Here is an 18,919-nt window from a genome sequence, read left to right as displayed (position 1 = left end):
CATCACACTCATTCTCCATCCAGTCTTGTTCCCTTGCTGATGAGGAGTTGTGATCCCTTGTAGGAGGAGAGGTGTTCTGGTTTTGGGTGTTTTCATCCTTTTTGTGCTGGTTTCTTCCCATCTTTGTGGATTTATCCACCTGTCGACTTTGTAGTTGTTGACTTTCTGATTTTGGTAAGTTTAAGTCTGCAGCAGCAGAACTCATAAACTCCTTTTTTTCCCCCAGGTGTTCTGTCCCAGGGAGTTAGGGCTTTATGAGTTTCTGCTGTGCTGCTGCCATTTTCCCTGCCCACAAGGAGGCAGCCTATTCACTCTCAGCCTGCAGAGGCTTCGCTGAGCTGCTGTGGGCTCTGCCCAACTGCCCCTCTGTTTTTTTATTTTTCATATTTAAGCAACATCCATTGACTCTGTGTTATGAAAGAGAAAGATTAGTTTCCTTATGCCATATATCACCCTCCTCATCTACATATGCATTAGTTAAATTCAGTTTTTGATTTCTCTTATTACATTTTATAATTTACCTAAAGGTATATTTCTTTCTTTATAATTTAAAAAAGTGTCTCTTGATTCCCTGCTATGTCAAATAAAAACTTAGTCCCTCCCACCACTTCCCTTCAGGTTTATTCTGGCGCCTCTCACTTTCCATTAGTTATAACAGCACTTTCACATTGTCAAGCTATATAAGATGTGTATTCTGATTATTCATGCTATGTGTCACTTCTTATAAAAAAATCAAAACTCAAACATGACATTTACGGAATCCAGAAATGTGGCTTCTAATGTCAGCCTGCTTATGGTCATTTCAATCAGGAGGAAAGGGGAAAGAATGGAGGAAACTTGTGAGTTCTTTGGTACAGGTACCCACAACCTCTGCCCACATTTCACTGGGAAGTACTTAGTGATGTGATCATAACTAACTTCAAGAGGAGTTGGGATGAGTGCTAATCTGAGAAATCCGTTTTATGGCTCATTTGGCATGGGCACACATGTATGTGTATATATAAGCTCAATTCCCAGAGGTGGAAGTTGTTTGGTAAAACAGCATATGTATTTCTGAATTAGACAGATATTCCCAGATTGCTCTCCATAAGGGCTCTCTCAGTTGATGTTCCAACTCACAGTGTATGAGAATGTATGTTTCACCATGTCTTCCAAGTAAATATGTTTGATTTTTGCCAATTGAAAAGATGAAATGTAGTATGTTAGCATAGTTTTAATCTGCACTTTTATTTTGAGTGAGCTTGAGCAGACTTTTATATGTTTTGTAGCCATTTGAATTTATTTTTTGTGAACTGCCTGGTCACATCATCTGCCTACAGTTCTTAATAGGCTGTTGGCTTCTTGCTCAGTTGTAGGATCACTTCATATATGGGAATGATTAAAATCGATGTGTATTAGCAGCACTTGTCATCAGTGAGCTAGAAATGAATGTACTTATTGCCTTAAATGAACAAAGGTAAGCCCATTTCAAGACCATGTCATTTTTAGTTGAAGACATATTTAGTAAAATGAGGCACATATTTGAGGAACAGAGGGTGCACATTTATATACAGAACTTGTCCAAAGTTAGAGAAACTAGCTTCACCTTTAATTCTATTTCTCCTTTAATTGTGTTTCACAAGAGGAACTCCTTTAATGCCTCCTCTTTATATTTGGAATGAAGACAAGACAAAATAAAAATATATTGAAAAATTTTCCACTCTCATGGAAAAACTGATATGATTTGGCTGTGTTCCCACCCACATCTCATCTCAAATTCTAATCTGAATTGTAATCCCCATGTGTTGAAGGAGGAACTCGTGGGAGGTGATTGGATCATGGGGGCAGTTTTCTCCATGCTGTTTTCATGCCAGTAGGTGAGTTTTCCTGAGATCTGGTGGTTTGATTGATAAGAGTCTGGCACTTACCCCTTCTCTCTCTCCGGCCTGCTGTCATGTAAGACACACTTTGCTTCCCCTTCCCCTTCAGCCATGATTGTAAGTTTCCTGAGGCTTCCCCAGTCATGCAGAACTGTGAGTCAATTAAACTTTTTTCTTATAATTTACCCAGTTTTGGGTAGTATCTTTATAGCAGTGTGAAAATGGACTAACACAGAATCTAAAGCTGGAGTGGGAACTTTACTGAAAAATCTGATACTTCTCCAAAATTTTGAAGAAAAATTTCATTAGGATTCAACAGCAGTCAGAATTGCTGCATAGTCAATTATTAGTAAAAAAAAAAAAAAAATTGATAAATTGCAGTGTATTGAAAGCTTCAATGCTTATAATTTTAGGTATGCAATTTTCAATTCATTGACTTATAATTATAAATGAATGTTATTTGAGAAACCCTACAATTTATAAAGATTTTTTAAAATGACTTAAAATGAATTAAAGGGGAAACAAATGATATTAAAGAGTAAAATTATTTAAAATCTACATGTTTACACAAGTAATTCCTATAGCTTCAATTTAGTTTGTTATATTAATAGAGTGCATTTTTTTTAACTTTTAAAATTTTTGTGGGTAATAGTAGATGTATATATTTATGGGTTTGAGATATTTTGATAAAGGCATGCAATGTGTAAATCACATTAGGGTAAATGGCGTATCCATCACCTGAAGCATTTATGCATTATGATTCAAGCAATTCAATTATTCTTTTTTAGTTATTTAAAAATGTACAATTAAGTTATTTTGAACTATAGTCACACTGCTGTGCTAGCAAATACTAGGTCTTATTCATTTTTTATGACTATTTTTTGTACCCGTTAACCATCCCCACTTCCACTCCCTCCTCCCAACATTTTCCAACCTCTGATAACCATCCTTTTACTCTGTATATCCATGAATTCACTTGTTTTAAATGTTAGCATCCACAGATATGAGAACATAGATGTTTGTCTTTCTGTGCTTGGCTTATTTCACTTAACATAATGACCTCCAATTCCATCCATGTCGTTGCAAATGAAAGAATGTCATTCTTTTTATGACTGAATATTGCTTCATTGTATATATGTACCCCATTTTCTAAGCTGAGGAACATTTAGATTGCTTACCAATCTTGGCTATTGTGAACAGCGCTGCAATAAACATGAGAGTGCAGTTATGCCTTCAATACACTGATTTCCTTTTTTGGGGGCATATACATGAGTGGGATTGCTGAATCCTATGGTAGCTCTATTTTTAGTTTTTTGAGGAACCCCAGACCATTCTCCACAGTGTTTTTACTAATTTATTTTCCCAAAAACAGTGTATGAGAATTCCCTTTTCTCCAAACACTCATCAGCATTTGTTATTGTCTGTCTTTTGAATAAAAGCCATTTTAACTGGGGTGAGCTATCTCATTATAGTTTTGATTTGCATTTATCTGATAACCAATGTTGAGGACCTTTTCATATGTGTGTTTGCCATGTGTATGTCTTCCTTTGGTAAATGTCTATTTAAATGTTTTGCCCACTAAAAATCAGATTATTAGATTTTTTCCTATAGAGTTGTGTGAGCTCCTTATATATTCTGATTATTAATTATTTGTCAGAGGGGTAGTTTGTAACTATTTTCTCCCATTCTGTGGGTTGCCTCTTCACTTTGTTGACTGTTTGTGTTGCTATAAAGAAGCCTTTTAACTTGACGTGAACCCATTTTTCCTTTGGTTGCATGTGCTTGCGGTGCATTACTCAATAACACTTTGCCCAGTCCAACTTCCAAGAGATTTCTCACAGTGTTTTCCTGTAGTGGTTTCATAGTTTGAGACCATAGATTTAAGTCTGTAATCCTTATTTTGATTCGATTTTTATATGATAAGAGACAAAGGTCTAGTTTCATCCTTGTGCATATGGATATCCAGTTTTCCCAGAACCATTTATTGAAAAGACTGTCTTTTCTCTAGTGCGTGTTCTTGGCACCTTTGTCAAAAATGAGTTCAATGTAGATGTGTGGATTTGTTTCTGGGATCTTTATTCTGTTCCATTGGTCTATGTGTCTGCTTTTATGCTAGTGACATACTGTTTTACTGTAGATCTTTAGTATAATTTGAAGTCAGATAATGTGAGTCTATCAGTTTTGTTCTTTTTGCTTATATCTTTGGATATTCTGGGTCTTTTGTGATTTTTTTTCTATTTCTGTGAAGAATCTCATTGGTATTTTGATAGGAATTGCATTAAGTCTGTAGATTGCTCTGGCTCATATGAACATTTTAACAATGTCAATTTTTCCAATCCATGAATATGGAATATCTTTTCCAATTTTGTTTTGTATCCAATTTCTTAGATCAAACTTTTATATTTTGCATTATAGACATCTTTTCCTTCTTTGCTTAATTCCTAGGTATTTAATGTTGTTTGCTACTCAGAGATTGTTCAAGATGTGGCTCTGTGTGCTTTCTGCCCCCAGTTTAATAAGGTCATTTCTTTTTAACCTAGAGTCCCAGTTCCTATACCCTGTGTTTACAGACTTAGGATCTGGGAGTGAGCACTTGAGTACTATGGCTGGAGCTCTCAAGTATTCAATTGAAGAGATCCTTTTTTAAAAAATTCACTGTGAATCAAAAAGACATGTAGATGCCCTAAACATGGCACAGTGGGGGTCTCTGTCAATGTTCCTAGTTCTCAGCATGCCCACATCTAGAACACATGAAGCACTGCATTCATCAAGAATACTGTGGTCTTAGAGGGAAACTGTCAATTGTGCTTCCCAACTCTCCCTGAGACTCTCAACAGCCACAGACAATGGAATCTATAGTGAAAATTACGCAAAAATTGCACCACTCCATTTTTTCATTATTTACATTTTTAAAATGTTTGTTCTTTGTATCACCTAAAGTCATCCTTAAGAGATATTGAATAAAATCATCCTTGGTGATTATGTTTGACATAGTAGATATTCTCAGATAGGAAAGTCTGCTAAGAAAGCTTCGGTAGGGAAGAAACAGGATGCCTCAGTTTTTTTTTTTGTTGTTGTTGTTGTTTGTTTGTTCTTGGAATTATCAAACATAGGATTTAAAGTAATTATGATTAATATATTGAGGGCTCTTATGGGAAAAGTAGACAACTTGCAAGAACAGGCAGGTAATGTAAGCACAGAGATAAAAATTCTGGTAAAGAATAATGAGGAAACTCATTAACTAGGGAAGTTTAAATTCATAGGAAGGAAAACCAAGGAATGTCACCACACTAGAAATGTTTTGTCATGTATTATTGCATGCTGTTCAATCCCATTTGGCTTCCAATGAGAATCATATATAAACTATGCTCTCTTCTTTGGGCCCATTCATTTCTCCAATAATCATTTACTTCTCCTAAAATTGCCTACAACCCCTACTTCCCCTTTCTCTAAGAAGAGAGTATTTAAACTTCAAACATTTTGCTCATCTTGGAGTTTTATATTTTACATGGCTCTGCTGTATATGCGCACATGGATAGATAGGTATGTTTTTTTCTCCCATTAATCTTTTTATTGCCAGTTTATTTCACCTCATTTACAAACTTTCAGAAAAGATGGTAGAACACATCTTAGTCCCTAAAGATCAAAATTGTAGCCAGAGACCACAGAGCCCAGCCTCAGAGGCATTTCTGGGATTCTGCCATACAAGTTCAGCAACTATGTTTGATTGGTGTTTTTTCAAAAAAAAATTCTTCCGGGGTTCCAGTTCTGGGTTCTCCTCTGCCACCCCTGAGAATCCTCGATGCCACCATTTAGAGCTCTTGAGATTCTCACAAAAGCCTTTTCATTGCCTTGGCTCTTCTTGTGCCAAAATGTTAAGATTCTAGAGGATTGTCAGGGCCTAGGCCAAGCTGAGCACCACATCCACTAGTTCTAGGAACTGACCCTCACCGGACTACTCTGGGTCTGACCCTGAAGGAGATGATCACAAAGTTCAGATATCTCAAGAAGGTAGACAGGTGCTGGGAACAACCCAGGGCCACTCGACACCTTTTCAAGGCCAGCCTACGCCTAGGACAAATGGGCTGATGGATCCCCCTCCCTCTGTGCATTTCTCCCAGCGCACACAGGGTAAAGAAGGCCACCTGGCTCCTACCCACCAGCTGGAGTAGGCTAAAGAGAGGGGCATGTGGAGCACTTAGGGTTTAGTCATCAAGGAGCCAGTAAGAGAGCCCTGTGATCTCAGCTTCCAAGGTTTCCAGAGTCACTGCCGCATATGATGGATGGTCCAGAAAGTTTCTCAGAGATTTGCAGAGCTCAGCCTCTGTGTCTCCTGAAGATGGTACAGACAAATTCTTCCTTTTTTCTGATGTTCAAACCACTTCCCTCAAGTAACTTAAGAGACTACCAGGACTCCTTGACAGCACGAAACATTTCTGGACATAAAGATTTCTGGGTTCCTTGACAAAAGCCTTTTTCAGGAGTGGGGTTATGAACAGTCTCCCATTCTTGCTTTTCTGACTTCCTATGTAGCCATGGCAACTCTGGGCCAAACAAAAACTAAGGTTTCACTTCTAGACCAAGGTGGGATTCAGCACGTTGTGGACAGCACATATGGTTCCCTTAAAGTTTCTGGGAACCTGTACCCTAAGCATCTCCTTCCTACCTGGCACAACCAGCTCATCCAGGCAGGCACGAGCAGAACCTGTAAGGTCTCTGGAAATGCTGAGCCTCTGCCACATTTGGGAAAATGCATGGAATTCTCCAGGAGAGAGTTTCCTTGGAGGAAGGCTGTTCCAGCTCAGAAACCAAAGCCCAGGAGGTGAGTATCTCCTTTTGGCCCCAGATCTGCCTTAGTTTGAGCCCACAGTGCCTCTGGCCAAACAGAATGCTAGAACCAGTGATGGAGCCTAACCACCTCGCTGGACTCAGATAGGTTGGCCTCTAGGCAGTGGCCTAGAACCCAAGAAGTGGCTAGGGGATGGGATTTTCCACACCTGCAAGGCCATAGGGTTCAGAGGGAATCCGTCTGCTCTCACTCAGGCCCTGGTATATTGCAGACCTGTGGGCTGATGGGCTGCTGTGTTTTACCTACCTGGCCTCTGCCAGATTCCAGGACCTGTAGCCTTTATTGCTGTCTTTATTGATAAAATGTTTCTTTCCCCTAGCTCGACTTACATTTTTTACTAAATATATTTATTTCTCAAAAGCAAGATTCATATTGCTACTACTAAGAATCAAGTTTACTTGAAATTTTAAAAGGAAACACGATCAACAAAGCAAAAATTGTTATTCTACATTAATTCAAATTGCAGTTAGCCAAGACTGCACATCTGCACTCCAGCCTGGGTGACAGAGCAAAAACAAAAACAAAAATAATTAGATAAAGACAATCAATAGGGACACTAAATCAAGTCCAAGTTTTTTTAATTAAGCACAAAATCTCTACGCTCTTCCATTGATTTTGACTTCAGTCAGGCACCTCTGTCATCTATCATTTTACTCAGTGAAGGAAATAAAGACAAGCCAGAAAATAGATTATATTTTACACTATCCATTGTGGTTGATGGTGTTCCCAAAATGAATAAAGAGCCAAAATATGTTTTCAGTGTTTTTACCATATTTAATGGCAACATAATAAATTCTGATGGCATTAGAAGGCAATTCAATTAACTACAACCTATGTGTTCTTTTGATAAGACATAAGAAGGGCTTCCTGAAATAAAGTGGGTCTGAGACCCTACAGACATATTTCTAATTTGTCTCTAGTCAAAAGTGACTACAGCAAAAGATAGGCCAGATATAAGGTGAGAAGGAGCAATTAGAGATGGTATGTATAAGGGAAGTTTGATCAACATTAACAAAGCTCATAGTTCTACCTTCATAATCCAGAAATATTCCTAGTAGGCTAGTAGGTCTTGGTACATACTGAAACATAAGTGGGGAAGTGGTAAAGAGAGTGCAGTGACTGTCTTTAACACATCCAAGAAGAAAGAGTCCCTCCTCTTCATCTGTTTTGTCATTCCAACTCTTCTCTTTCCAATAATCATTACAGACACCAAAAGCCCAGTTCCAAGAGTCCTCTACCTGAACCTCCCAGTAATATTTGCCAGCGGTGAAACTCTGAGCGCCCCATGCAAGAAAACATCCAGGTGTTGCAGTGATATGGGGATTCTCTTGAGGTTCACATCCGACATTCATGCTTCTCAAATCTCCATGCAGGAAGATATGACTATTAGCTCTTTCAGGACACAGAGTAATATTCACTGTAAAAGAGAAAAAATAAATGCATAGGTCTGTGTAAATAAATGGAAATTAGAAGTCTTGAGGGAAATAATTTTCTAACAAAAAGTTACTTTAGCAAGCAAGGCGAAGTCACAGTTTTGGACAATTTTGGTTGTAATATCTAATAAAGTATAGAGACGGTTAATATTTTCTACAGGACAAAAAAAACTAAAAACAGACATTAAAAATCTTTTTTTGAAAACTCAAAAGTTGAGAGTCAAATGTAAATGAATCTCTTTTAATCTAATTTTCACAATAAAAGTAAAACATTAAATGCCCTGAATGCCTTTTAGTTATCAAGATCATTATTAAAACATATTTCTTATTCTTAAATGCTAGTGGTATAATTTTGGGAAGGACATGAAGATTTTCACTTACTCAAGCACTGCTCTAGATAACTATATAAGAAGTTATATATCTGTGTTGTATTAAAGCAGAGATCTGCAAAACATTTCACCAGTCCTTCTGTGGTTTTCCATGCTAGCTCTGGGCTGAAGCTTAATTCTAGATTTTATATGCAACTCTTTGTGTTGAAATTAAACTAAAATTATTATTTTTACTTTTACAAAATAATTTGTTTTTTGATTGTACAAATTAACTCAAATTTTTACATTATATGAACAATATGTATCAACGGGAAGAAAAATACAAATAGCCAACAAACTGCAGTGAAGTACATTCCCCCAAAAAAATTCTTAGCAATTCAAATGAAATATACTAAAGAAATGTACAGTTTTTTAAAAATCTAACTTTGGATATTAAACTTCCATCTGAGCATTGTTCTATTTATTCAGTTTTTTATTTGTTATGTCATTTCTTTTACCCATTATATAAGTCAGTACATATGATTCCAGAACATATTTAATTTTTACTATTTTTTACTCTTCATGTTATAAGTTGAATTGTAAACACAGAGATATGACAGGGTTGCAGAGTCATATCATTCACGTACTTCTGAAAAGAAGTCCAACAATTGATGAAGGGTAAAAACAGGTAGGGGGAGTTCTGCCAATGGGCTGACACTCACCTCGGAATTGGTTGAGCCTGACCCTCAGTCCAGTGATGGGCTCTGCACTGAGCTCTAGATTCACAGGCTGGGGTATGTGCAGCAGCACGGACTCACTCCTGCAAGAGAAATATGCAGTTACAACATCTACAGCCAAAAAGTAAATACAAAATAAAAATCACCACTTTTATTTAAAATACATTTCATGAGAATCCTTTTAATCCACATATTTGCTAATTCAAAAATTATCCTTTTTTTTCAAATTTATTCTTATTCAGAGTTCCTGCTTTTCAAGCATAATGGAGAGGTCTGAGTCAGAATTCAATCTGATCTCTGTTCTTATTGCCCCAAATCAGTAAGTATCCTTAGTCTTAAAACCATGAGAATGTTCAAAATAAAATTCTGATTTCCAGACCTCATCAGGATCCCCCAAAAACTCTGTCTGAAAAAGCAGGTTATTTGGAGACTGCTGCGTCTGTTGCTTCCTTCTCACTGCCAAGGCGTTGAAACTTGCTCCAACCGGGAAAAGCTGTCTTTTATAGCTGAGCTTCCCTAGAAGCCTACACAGTTCTAACATTCTGAGAGTTAATCTATTTTTTAGAAACATATGTGTGTGTGTGTGTGTGTGTGTGTTCATATATATATTTCATGAGATATGTAAACAAAAAACTGTCAACACTTTTCACTACTAAGATACTTTTCACTATTCTCTCCAACGTCCCCTGGCTGATGTTCTTACCAACTATAAAACTTAATATTCCTCCTTCAACTATGCAGGATTTTAAGCAACAAAAAAGAAATCAGGGATAGAAAGGTTTCCTTCCTTCCTTCCCTTCCTTCCTTCCTTTCTTCCTTTTTCTTTCTTTCTCTCTCTCTCTTTTTCTTCCTTCCTTCCCTCCTTCTTTCCTTCCTTCTCTCCCTCCCTCCTTCCATCATTCCTTCCTTTTTTGCAGTACTCTATTTGTACCTGCCTAGTAAAATCACTGAGTATGACAACGAAACAGATGACTGCACAGGGTAGCAGAGGGAAGAGCAGAACCAGAAAAAAGCTTTCAATATCTGGATCATTTATGCCTTCAGTATGGTAAATCCTGCTTGATATTTCTGGAAATTAAAATAACATCTGCTGAAATCCAAGTACACACTCACCTGTGTAATATGTCTCCAAAAGTCTGTTAAAAAATATAAAGACTTAGTTATTTTCACAAGATGTATCATTTTCTGAAGATATTATTTTCCTACCGTCTTTCATTCTGGAAAGCATTTTCTATTGTTTTTCTTATTAAAAAACCCAGACTGCTATATTGTCATAAATTAATGTCCTATTAACGTCTGAGTCTTGAAGACAGTCTCTATACAAATGAAGGGAGAAGATGCCCAGAAATTCTCTATGCTCTTCCATAATCATGAAGAACCTACTCATTCATCTTCCCTAGGCCCTATTACCAAAGCAAGTGGACCCAAAAATAATATTAACGTGATACTAGATTCCCAAATCCCTCCATCATGTCACATCTCCAAATTAATCTAAATGTCAATGAATCACTTCTTATTTTATACATTTTCAAAAACCCAAAATATACTATTGACTTAAGATGGAGAATATTTCTTGGGCTGTTACTTTGACCATTCCACAAAGTTTTGTTGCTGGTGGTAAAGCAGGGGGACCTTTGGTCTGGTAGAATCTCTTGGAGGACGTATACTCTCCCAAAAAAGTGGCATTAGTTAAGAAAATGTGTTTTTGGAAACAAAGCATGGAAATAAAGGGGGAGATAGATTTCAAGAGAGAGGAAAAACACCTATGCATGTGAATGTTCAACATCCTGATACCTTCTGGTCAATCAGTACCTGAAGTAGCTCCACATCTGGTTTATGGCACATTTCCTTTAGCTCCTCATACATTCCTCTTAACATCTCCCTCCTTTGTTCCATTCTGGCTTTGCTTTCATTGAGTTGCTGAGAAATGTCCTCACCATCCTTTTGCAGCCTCTCCAAATGATGCTGCTCTTCTTCATGGAGAAATGATGGTATCTTCTGATATTCAGCTCTGATTGCTTCTATTCTTAAACTCACATAATCCTGCAGTGGTAATAAATTAGTCAAAATAGAAATCTACATTTTCATCTCCTATTGAATCTCACTGATTCCTCTTTGTTTCCTGAACATCCAATATTTTAACTGTCAGTCCTGCCAATTCTCAGAATCCACAAAATGTTATTCCTTTTCTCTTTTCCTGCATTAGGATTAACATAGTTGTATGTGTCCAATTGCATTCATTTAATACAGAATAAAATGTTTTCTAAAATGAAAACAAATTGCATTCTTCTCTTCCAGCACACATTTATGGAAAGGAAATACAGTTCTTGCTTAAGAATTAACATTTAGAGCTATACAGGCAAAATAAAAATAATTATTTATATTTCTGATATTTGGAGCAAGTTATATAAACTCATTAAATGGAAAGTAATAAAATGACCTAAGATTAGCATTGCCAATTCTATGCATTTCACCCAGCATAACTATTCTAATAAGATGTTCTTTAGTCTCATCCAAATGCTCCCTAACCTGCAACAGGGACTTTTTTGGGTTTCATCAACCCCCAATTAAACACAAATGAAATATTATTTCACATGTTGTATTCTCTACCTAGAATTGTTTTTCATATATATATGTTATATATGTATATAATTTATATATACACACAGTACATATGTTCACACACACCATCCTGTTCTTCATGCATATTCTTCTATATCTATAACCTCCTGTTTGCCTTCCTTTTCAAGATTTTGTTTCAATGTGAATTTTTCAGTGAGGCTTTTTCTAACCACCATATTTAAAACACAAATCCTCATTCCCAATCCCTTGATTTGTTTTTTTCTTTTCTACTTCTCTCCATAATTATTTTCCAAAGGATCTACCACAATCTAACACATCATGTATTTCACATATGTACATGTTGACCATTTGCCTCTCACATTTGTCAAGATATGTCAGGGCAAGGATGCTTTCTTTCTTCTTTACTACTAAATTTTCTAATTTAGTAGTAAAGAAGAAAGAAAGAAATATTTTAAATGAGTTAAAACTAGATATCATATCCCCAAGATAAACATTAACAAAGAGAAAATTATTTCCAAAATTCTTTAAGTCCTCAGAGTTCTCTTTATATTTGGATACTAGTTTTCATATTTCTGGCATGTTTATATGTCTCCCTTGAGACACAAATCCACATTTCTCGCCACTTTTCCCATCATATGTTATGTATTATTCAACATTAAATATTTGAGATTCTTAATTTCATTGTTTCCCTACATTTCCACTGTTGCTTTTTCTCCTGAAGTTTTCCACACATTTCCAAATACCACTTGCCCACCACCATTCAGATTAATACTGACCCACCCTCAGAAGGTTCATGTGAACTTTCCATGAATGCCAAATAACTCTGTACCCTGCATTTATTCAAGCAGCACAAATGGCAGCTGTGTGACAACCCTGTTTCTTGTATTTGTTGGTGTATTGCTATAGGTTGTATAGATATAGATGAGCATGCTTTGAGTAACATCGGTGGTTTGGTTAGAAATTCTACCTACAAGTCATACAATCCTATGTAAGAAATGAGGCCACTTTTTCTCAATTGTCCCTTTCTTTGTTATTGAATCCCAGAAACATTGTGGTTTGAGATCACGTTCCTGCTTTTTAAGGGTCACCCATTTGGCCACTGTAAGTTCTTGGGGAGGGTAGAGTAGAGTATATACGGTACGAACCTTCCAGCATCTGGTTCTGGTGGTTTCCGTGTTCAGGTTTCTGTAATTTTCACAAGCTTTTTCCCATAAAGACTGCATTTTCTTTATGAGCTTCTCCTGCAAAAGAGCCATAAATTGGAGCACAAGTGCAGACAACAAAGTAACATTCAACCCTGACATAGGGAGGGAGCCCAGAATGAAAGACGAGTCAGTCCCAGAGAAAACTGTTTCCTTTGTTTCCCCTTCATGTTTGTCAAAACTCAGAAGGAGCTAGGGAGCTTTAAAATAGAGATGCTTAAGGGACTCAGAGATGGCTTCCTCTAATCTCCAAGAAAATATGCTCACAGGAATATTACACATCCTTTACGGAAATTGATCTTCAGAGGCATACTTACCCGGCATTCGTCAGCAGCCCATTCAATGGGACAGTGTCTGTGATCCCGGTGCTGCTGAGAGTTGGAGCACAGCAAACAGAGCAGGCTCTTGTCGACTTCACAGAACATCTTCTTTGTCTCCCGGTGAGCTCCACACATTTGCTCCTCAGCGCTCAGGAACTCCTGGAGACTGGCTTTTCTGACAAGGGAAGTCATCTTCTTCACACGAATGTCAGTTTTGAGGTTTCTCTGCCGTGTTGTCTTCTTGCATTCAGAGCACTGAGCAAGAACTGGGAAGTTTGGCCAGCTGATGTACAAACAGGGCCTGCAAAAGCTGTGCCCACAGTCTATGGTGACTGGGTCTATGAAGTAGTTCATGCAGATGGGGCAGGTGAGTGCCCTCTGGAAGGCTTGCAAGAATCCAGAATTCATCTTCCTGAAGAAGAAAGAGCAACACATCATTTGAGGGCCTGGGTTGGTGAAAAGCTTCTGAACATGTGGTGATATGTGATTGCTATATGTTCTTTACTTGAGGGTGTTAATTAAAGCAGAACAAACTATTTCTTCATAGTTTGTAACAAAAATGAAAAACTCACATATAAAGATGAAATATTCATCCTTCAGGCTTTATAGCAGATGTTACTGACTAGATGCTTCACTATCCCTTCTATTCCTAGTTCCTGTCTGTAACGTAATACAAATCTATTCAAGTATCTGTCAATCAAGGAAAGTGATGATAAAAGTCTCAATCATTTCAGGGGATTTATTTGCCAAAGTTAAGAATGTGCCTGAAAGACAGCTTTCTCTGAAGATGATTTTGACAGCTCCAAATTTAAAGGGGAAAAGGTGGGATATTAAGCAGCACACAGTTTTACATAAACAAAAAGGGCAGAAAAAGAATAGGAAATCTGCATTTTACATAAGATAACACAAACAAAATGGGATAGGGGACCAATCAGACTTGCATTTGTGTCTGGTGGGCCAGAGTGATTGCTCCTGTAAAGAGAAGCTATCCACCGGGCGCAGTGGCTCATGCCTGTAATCCCAGCACTTTGGGAGGCCGAGGCAGGTGAATGATAAGTCAAGAGATCGAGACCCTCCTGGCCAATATGGTGAAACCCTGTCTCCACTAAAAATACCAAAATTAGCCGGGCATGGTGGCGTGCACCTGTAGTCCCAGCTACTCAGGAGGCTGAGGCAGGAGAATTGCTTGAACCCGGGAGATGGAGGTTGCAGTGAGCTGAAATCGTGCCACTGCACTCCAGTCCAGCACCTGGTGATGGAGCAAGACTCTGTCTCAAAAAAAAAAAAAAAAAAAAGATGAGCTATCAATTTGCATTGCTATGGTGAAATTTTTTCAGCTTACCAGGAATTTCTTAGTGAGCAAAATATTGGGGTGGCATATAGCTTTTCATCCTGTAGCCATCTTATTTAGAAACCAAAAGCAGGGAACAGGTGTACATGACCCAGTACCCAGCTTGAGTTTTTCTTTTGGCTAAATGAATTTGGGGTCCCCAAATTTAATTTCCTTTCACATATCTATTTCCTGGATGTGGATATAGAACTTGAGTTTTGTTCTAAGTAGTCTAAAATGAATTTGTGGTTCCTATTCCATTCAAATAACCACTGAATGACTATGGAAGAGGGATAGAAATTCTACATTTCTAACAAAATATGAGAAGATGGACATAGGGTACTATGAAATATTTTTAGGGAGAGGGACACAGAAACCCAGCTCTTTAAAACAAAAGTAAACCAGAAAGACAGCAATTAAACCAACCTGGGTTCACTAGGAAAGAAAAGAAATAATAAAAGAACTGGAGTCTTTATATTTTCTTATGGATTAAATTAATTTCTTCCTAGGACTACTCGAACTCTGAACTGACATATTGTAGGATTTTTTTAACTGAAATATGTGTAATTATATTTCTGTGGTATGTTGGTTAATTTTAGGTGTCACTTTGAGTGGATTAAGCAATACCTGGAGAACTGGTGAAGCATTGTTTTTGGCTGAGTTTGTGAAGGTGTTTTCAGAGGAGAGACATATGAGTTGGTGAGGTCAGTGGGGTAATATCATCCCTCAGTGTGGGTGGGCACCACCCAGTCAGCTGGTAGCTCAGAAGAAAAAGGTCAGAGAAAATGACAATTTTATTTCTTTCTCTCTGGAAGCTGGTTATGAGATTTTCACACTTAAGCTCAGCCAGGATATTGATATGTCTGGGACATCAGCTTAAAGACACACCCTTTACTGGAAATACTCAGACTCCATAATCAAGCAAGCAATTTTTCTGATAGATTCTCTTTCCTGTACAGTCATGTGTAGCTTAAGAACAGACGTATGTTCTGAGGAATGCATTAAGCAATTCTATTATTGTTTGAATATGGTGGAGTATGCTCACACAAGCCTAGATGGTGCAGCCTACTACATACCTAATGTATATGGTAAAGCCTATTAATCCTGGACAGCAAATCTGTACAGCATGCCTTGTACCCTATACTGTGGGCAATTGTAACATAATGGTAAGTAGTGTGTGTGTGTGTGTGTGTGTACAGATAGGTAGGTAGGTGGATAGATTGATTATTGATTGACTGATTGATTGATAGATAAGATATAGCTTTGTCTCTCTGGAGAACCCTGACTAATAAAAGCTATACTTGTTGTTTTGGCAATTCTCAGTCTTTTACTTTACTCTATTTTTCTTTAAACCACTGCTGAATTTAAGTGCAAAAAGTGAAAATCCTAAAATTGTAAACGTCAGAAGTCAGCTGAGCCATTTTAAAAAGCTGTTTGACACTTTAATCAGATTTAAGCCTCAAGTAAAATGACAACCAGTATGACATCCCAAATTACAGTTTAAAAATTTATTTAGTAAAAAATTGTGTTTTGATTTTTAAACTAGGATATTTTGGGGAACTTTCTTATTTCCTTTAGTATCACCATTTTGCATGTCATCATTGCCTCAGTAATTAAAATTGTGTCTAAAAACTTAAGGTTATAAAAGCCCATCATTTACATCATTTAATAATTAGCTCCTCTTAAGTAGTTCAATGTACCAATATTAATACATGCACTACACATATATACATGCCTATATGTACATATGAACTCCATATATTCATTACACATACATATCTATTGCAGCAAACACTAGATATTTAAAACTCTTCAAAAATATATTTAACAATCATGGACTATACAAAATATCAACAATTAATATCATCAACAATTAATATCTAAAATGAATAGTGAGAGTATGAGTTATAAATATCATTCAGTAGGTTTAAAATAATGAAATTGCTAACACTCTAGTTTATTATTCTGTGAAGGAAAAGAAAAATGATTTCTTAAAGAATTCTGTTAAATACTTCTCAAGATCAGGAGTTCATTAATTGCAATATTGACTTCCAAAAGTCTCCAAAATGCAGTTAACTCTAAGTGTCACCCTTCTCTTGTGGAGAAAAATAAGCTCGTTCCTCTATGTCTATTTATAAGAATTTTTGAAGAGTACACCCACCTCTTTATGGGTATTTAGGGTATTAAGAAAGGTGGAGCAGAGATGATTAGGTTTATGCAATATTAAGTGCACATTTTTGCACCACTGATAAAATTAGCATCACACCTTCATTCTGAGACCACTGCCTGAATGATGAATATCTGACATAAATCCTATCAGAATAGACATACACTAGAAATTAACTAAGATTTACTTAATACTGTCTATTGAGTTCCTTCCAAAACACAGACATTTCTCTAAGTGCACATTTATTTAATTATTGTAGAGAAAGTATCTCCCTCTTGAGTGCTGTGGCACAATTGTAGCTCACTGCAGCCTGAATTCCAGGGTTCAAATAATCCTTCCACTTCAGTTTCAAAAGTAACAAGGAGTACAGGCTTTTGCAATTGCATGTAGCTCAGTTTTAATTTTTTTTTTTTTTTTTTTTTTTTTTTTTTTTTTTTTTGTAAAGGCAGAGTATGACTATGTTGCCCAGTCGGGTCTCCAACTCCCGGCTTCAAGTCATCCTCTGACTTTGACCTTCGAAAGTGGTAGGAGAACAGGCATGAGAGCCACCTCACCCAGTCTCAAATACTCCTCGAACACATCTATTGGTTATTCTCAGAGTAGACCAACAGAAAGTTAAAACCTTTTTGGTTTGTTTGTTTTCTACTACTTTAAGAGAAATCACGGATTAGCCAAATAACCCCAAATAATAACTTGGGATCTCTTATAGAATTTATAGGGCTAAGCACAGTGGCTCAGCCTGTAATCCCAGTACTTTGGGAGACCAGCATTTTGGGAGACCGAAGCTGGTCTAGAACTCCTGAAATGAATGAATAGTGAGAGTATGAGTTATAAACGGTATCATTCAGTAGGTTTAAAATAATGAAATATTGTTAACACTCTAATAAGGGCAGATCACGAGGTCAGGAGTTCTAGACGAGCCTGGCCAATATGGTGGCACCCCGTCTCTACTAAAAATACAACAATTAGCTGGGCATGGTGGCGCCTGCCTATAGTCCCAGCTACTAAAGATGCTGAGGCAGAAGAATTGCTTGATTATTCTCTGCAACCTCTGCCTCCCAAGTTCAAGTAATTCTCACGTCTCAGCTTCCTGAGTAGCTGGGATTATAGACACCCACCATCATGCCCAGCTAATTTTTGTATTCCTGCTAGAGATGGGGTTTCACCATGTTGGCCAGACTGGTCTTTGACCCCTGACCTCAAGTGATCCACCAACCTCGGCCTCCTAAAGTGCTGGGATTACAAGCATGAGCCACTGTGCCTGGTCATTCCTCGAATATTTTTGATCCGAGTTTGGTTGAATCCATGGAGATGAAACCCATGGACACAAACAGCCAACTGTGATACAAATGAGAAAATAATAACAATAGTCCTGGTAGTATTTTCGTTTCAACAAGCAATGCTATCATCATGCCCAAATTACTTAGACAAGCTTAAAGCTTGGGCAGAGGGTAAAAGTTGGGGTGATATCTGCATCACTTATAATAGCTGATTCAACAAAAACCACTTCCCAAATCTCTTTCTATCTCTCTCAATGATTCCATGATGATAATATCTGAAAGACACTTATTTACTGTGCTAAAAGTCTGTACTCCTTGCCTCCAAACTCATCTATAAATTTTCCTGAAGACAATTATAAACAAATCAGGTTTTATCTAAGCTTGATTAATTCAATCAGAGTTGACTTCTACTGTTAACTCTTAAAACTATCAACCATTGAATTTATCCTACTGACTTTAATTTCAAAACTCTTCCTTTCAATAAATTAAATGCCAATAATATCTACTATTTTTAGTTTAGGAAAATTGTTCCCATAGACAGATAATCAAACAGAACACCTTCTCATTTTGAAATGGTGAATATTTAAGCTATAATAATTAGCAAAAATTAATCAACAATTAATTAATTATCATTTAAAACAAGAACAACAAAAAAAATGAAGATATATATTAGGCTTTTGTTTCTACCCTAGAGAATCCAAAAGAGCAGTTAATGAAGCATGACCACAAATTCATCTTTATTGCCAACATTTTCCATAGTGACTTGGAAGCCACACTTACTTGTTGGTGAAATCTATTTTCAACACTTCAAATCTAGTCTGCGAACTGAAAATTTTGAAGAGACAGCAAAT

At 37.0% G+C, this 18,919-nt stretch overlaps 1 protein-coding gene across 1 annotated transcript; it reads right to left on the bottom strand.

Annotated features, from left to right (window-relative positions):
- Positions 1 to 7,475: 7,475 nt before the first annotated feature.
- Positions 7,476 to 18,919, bottom strand: LOC105709168 (tripartite motif-containing protein 51-like). Its single transcript, XM_012440998.3, has 7 exons — positions 18,849 to 18,919; positions 13,289 to 13,703; positions 12,915 to 13,010; positions 10,999 to 11,229; positions 10,300 to 10,322; positions 9,172 to 9,269; positions 7,476 to 8,125 (listed from the first exon to the last, which is right to left on the bottom strand). The coding sequence occupies exons 2-7, from the start codon at positions 13,697 to 13,699 to the stop codon at positions 7,629 to 7,631; spliced, it is 1,356 nt and encodes a 451-aa protein (XP_012296421.2). The 5' UTR covers positions 13,700 to 13,703; positions 18,849 to 18,919; the 3' UTR covers positions 7,476 to 7,628.

The sequence above is a fragment of the Aotus nancymaae genome, unplaced genomic scaffold (genome assembly GCF_030222135.1).
Source record: "Aotus nancymaae isolate 86718 unplaced genomic scaffold, 86718_ANA_hifiasm-v0.15.2.pri h1tg000033l, whole genome shotgun sequence".
In the NCBI taxonomy this organism is placed as follows: Eukaryota; Metazoa; Chordata; class Mammalia; order Primates; family Aotidae; genus Aotus; species Aotus nancymaae.
Note: the sequence above shows the minus strand (reverse complement) of the source record. Positions and strands in the feature narration are given on the sequence as shown.

Coding starts and splice junctions, on each gene's coding strand:
- LOC105709168 (XM_012440998.3), bottom strand. CDS start 13,699: ATGAATTCTGGATTCTTGCAAGCCTTCCAGAGGGCACTCACCTGCCCC. Junction 11,230..12,914: donor CCAGAACCAGATGCTGGAAG/GTTCGTACCGTA, acceptor TTACCACTGCAG/GATTATGTGAGTTTAAGAAT. Junction 8,126..9,171: donor CAGGCTCAACCAATTCCGAG/GTGAGTGTCAGC, acceptor TCTCTTTTACAG/TGAATATTACTCTGTGTCCT.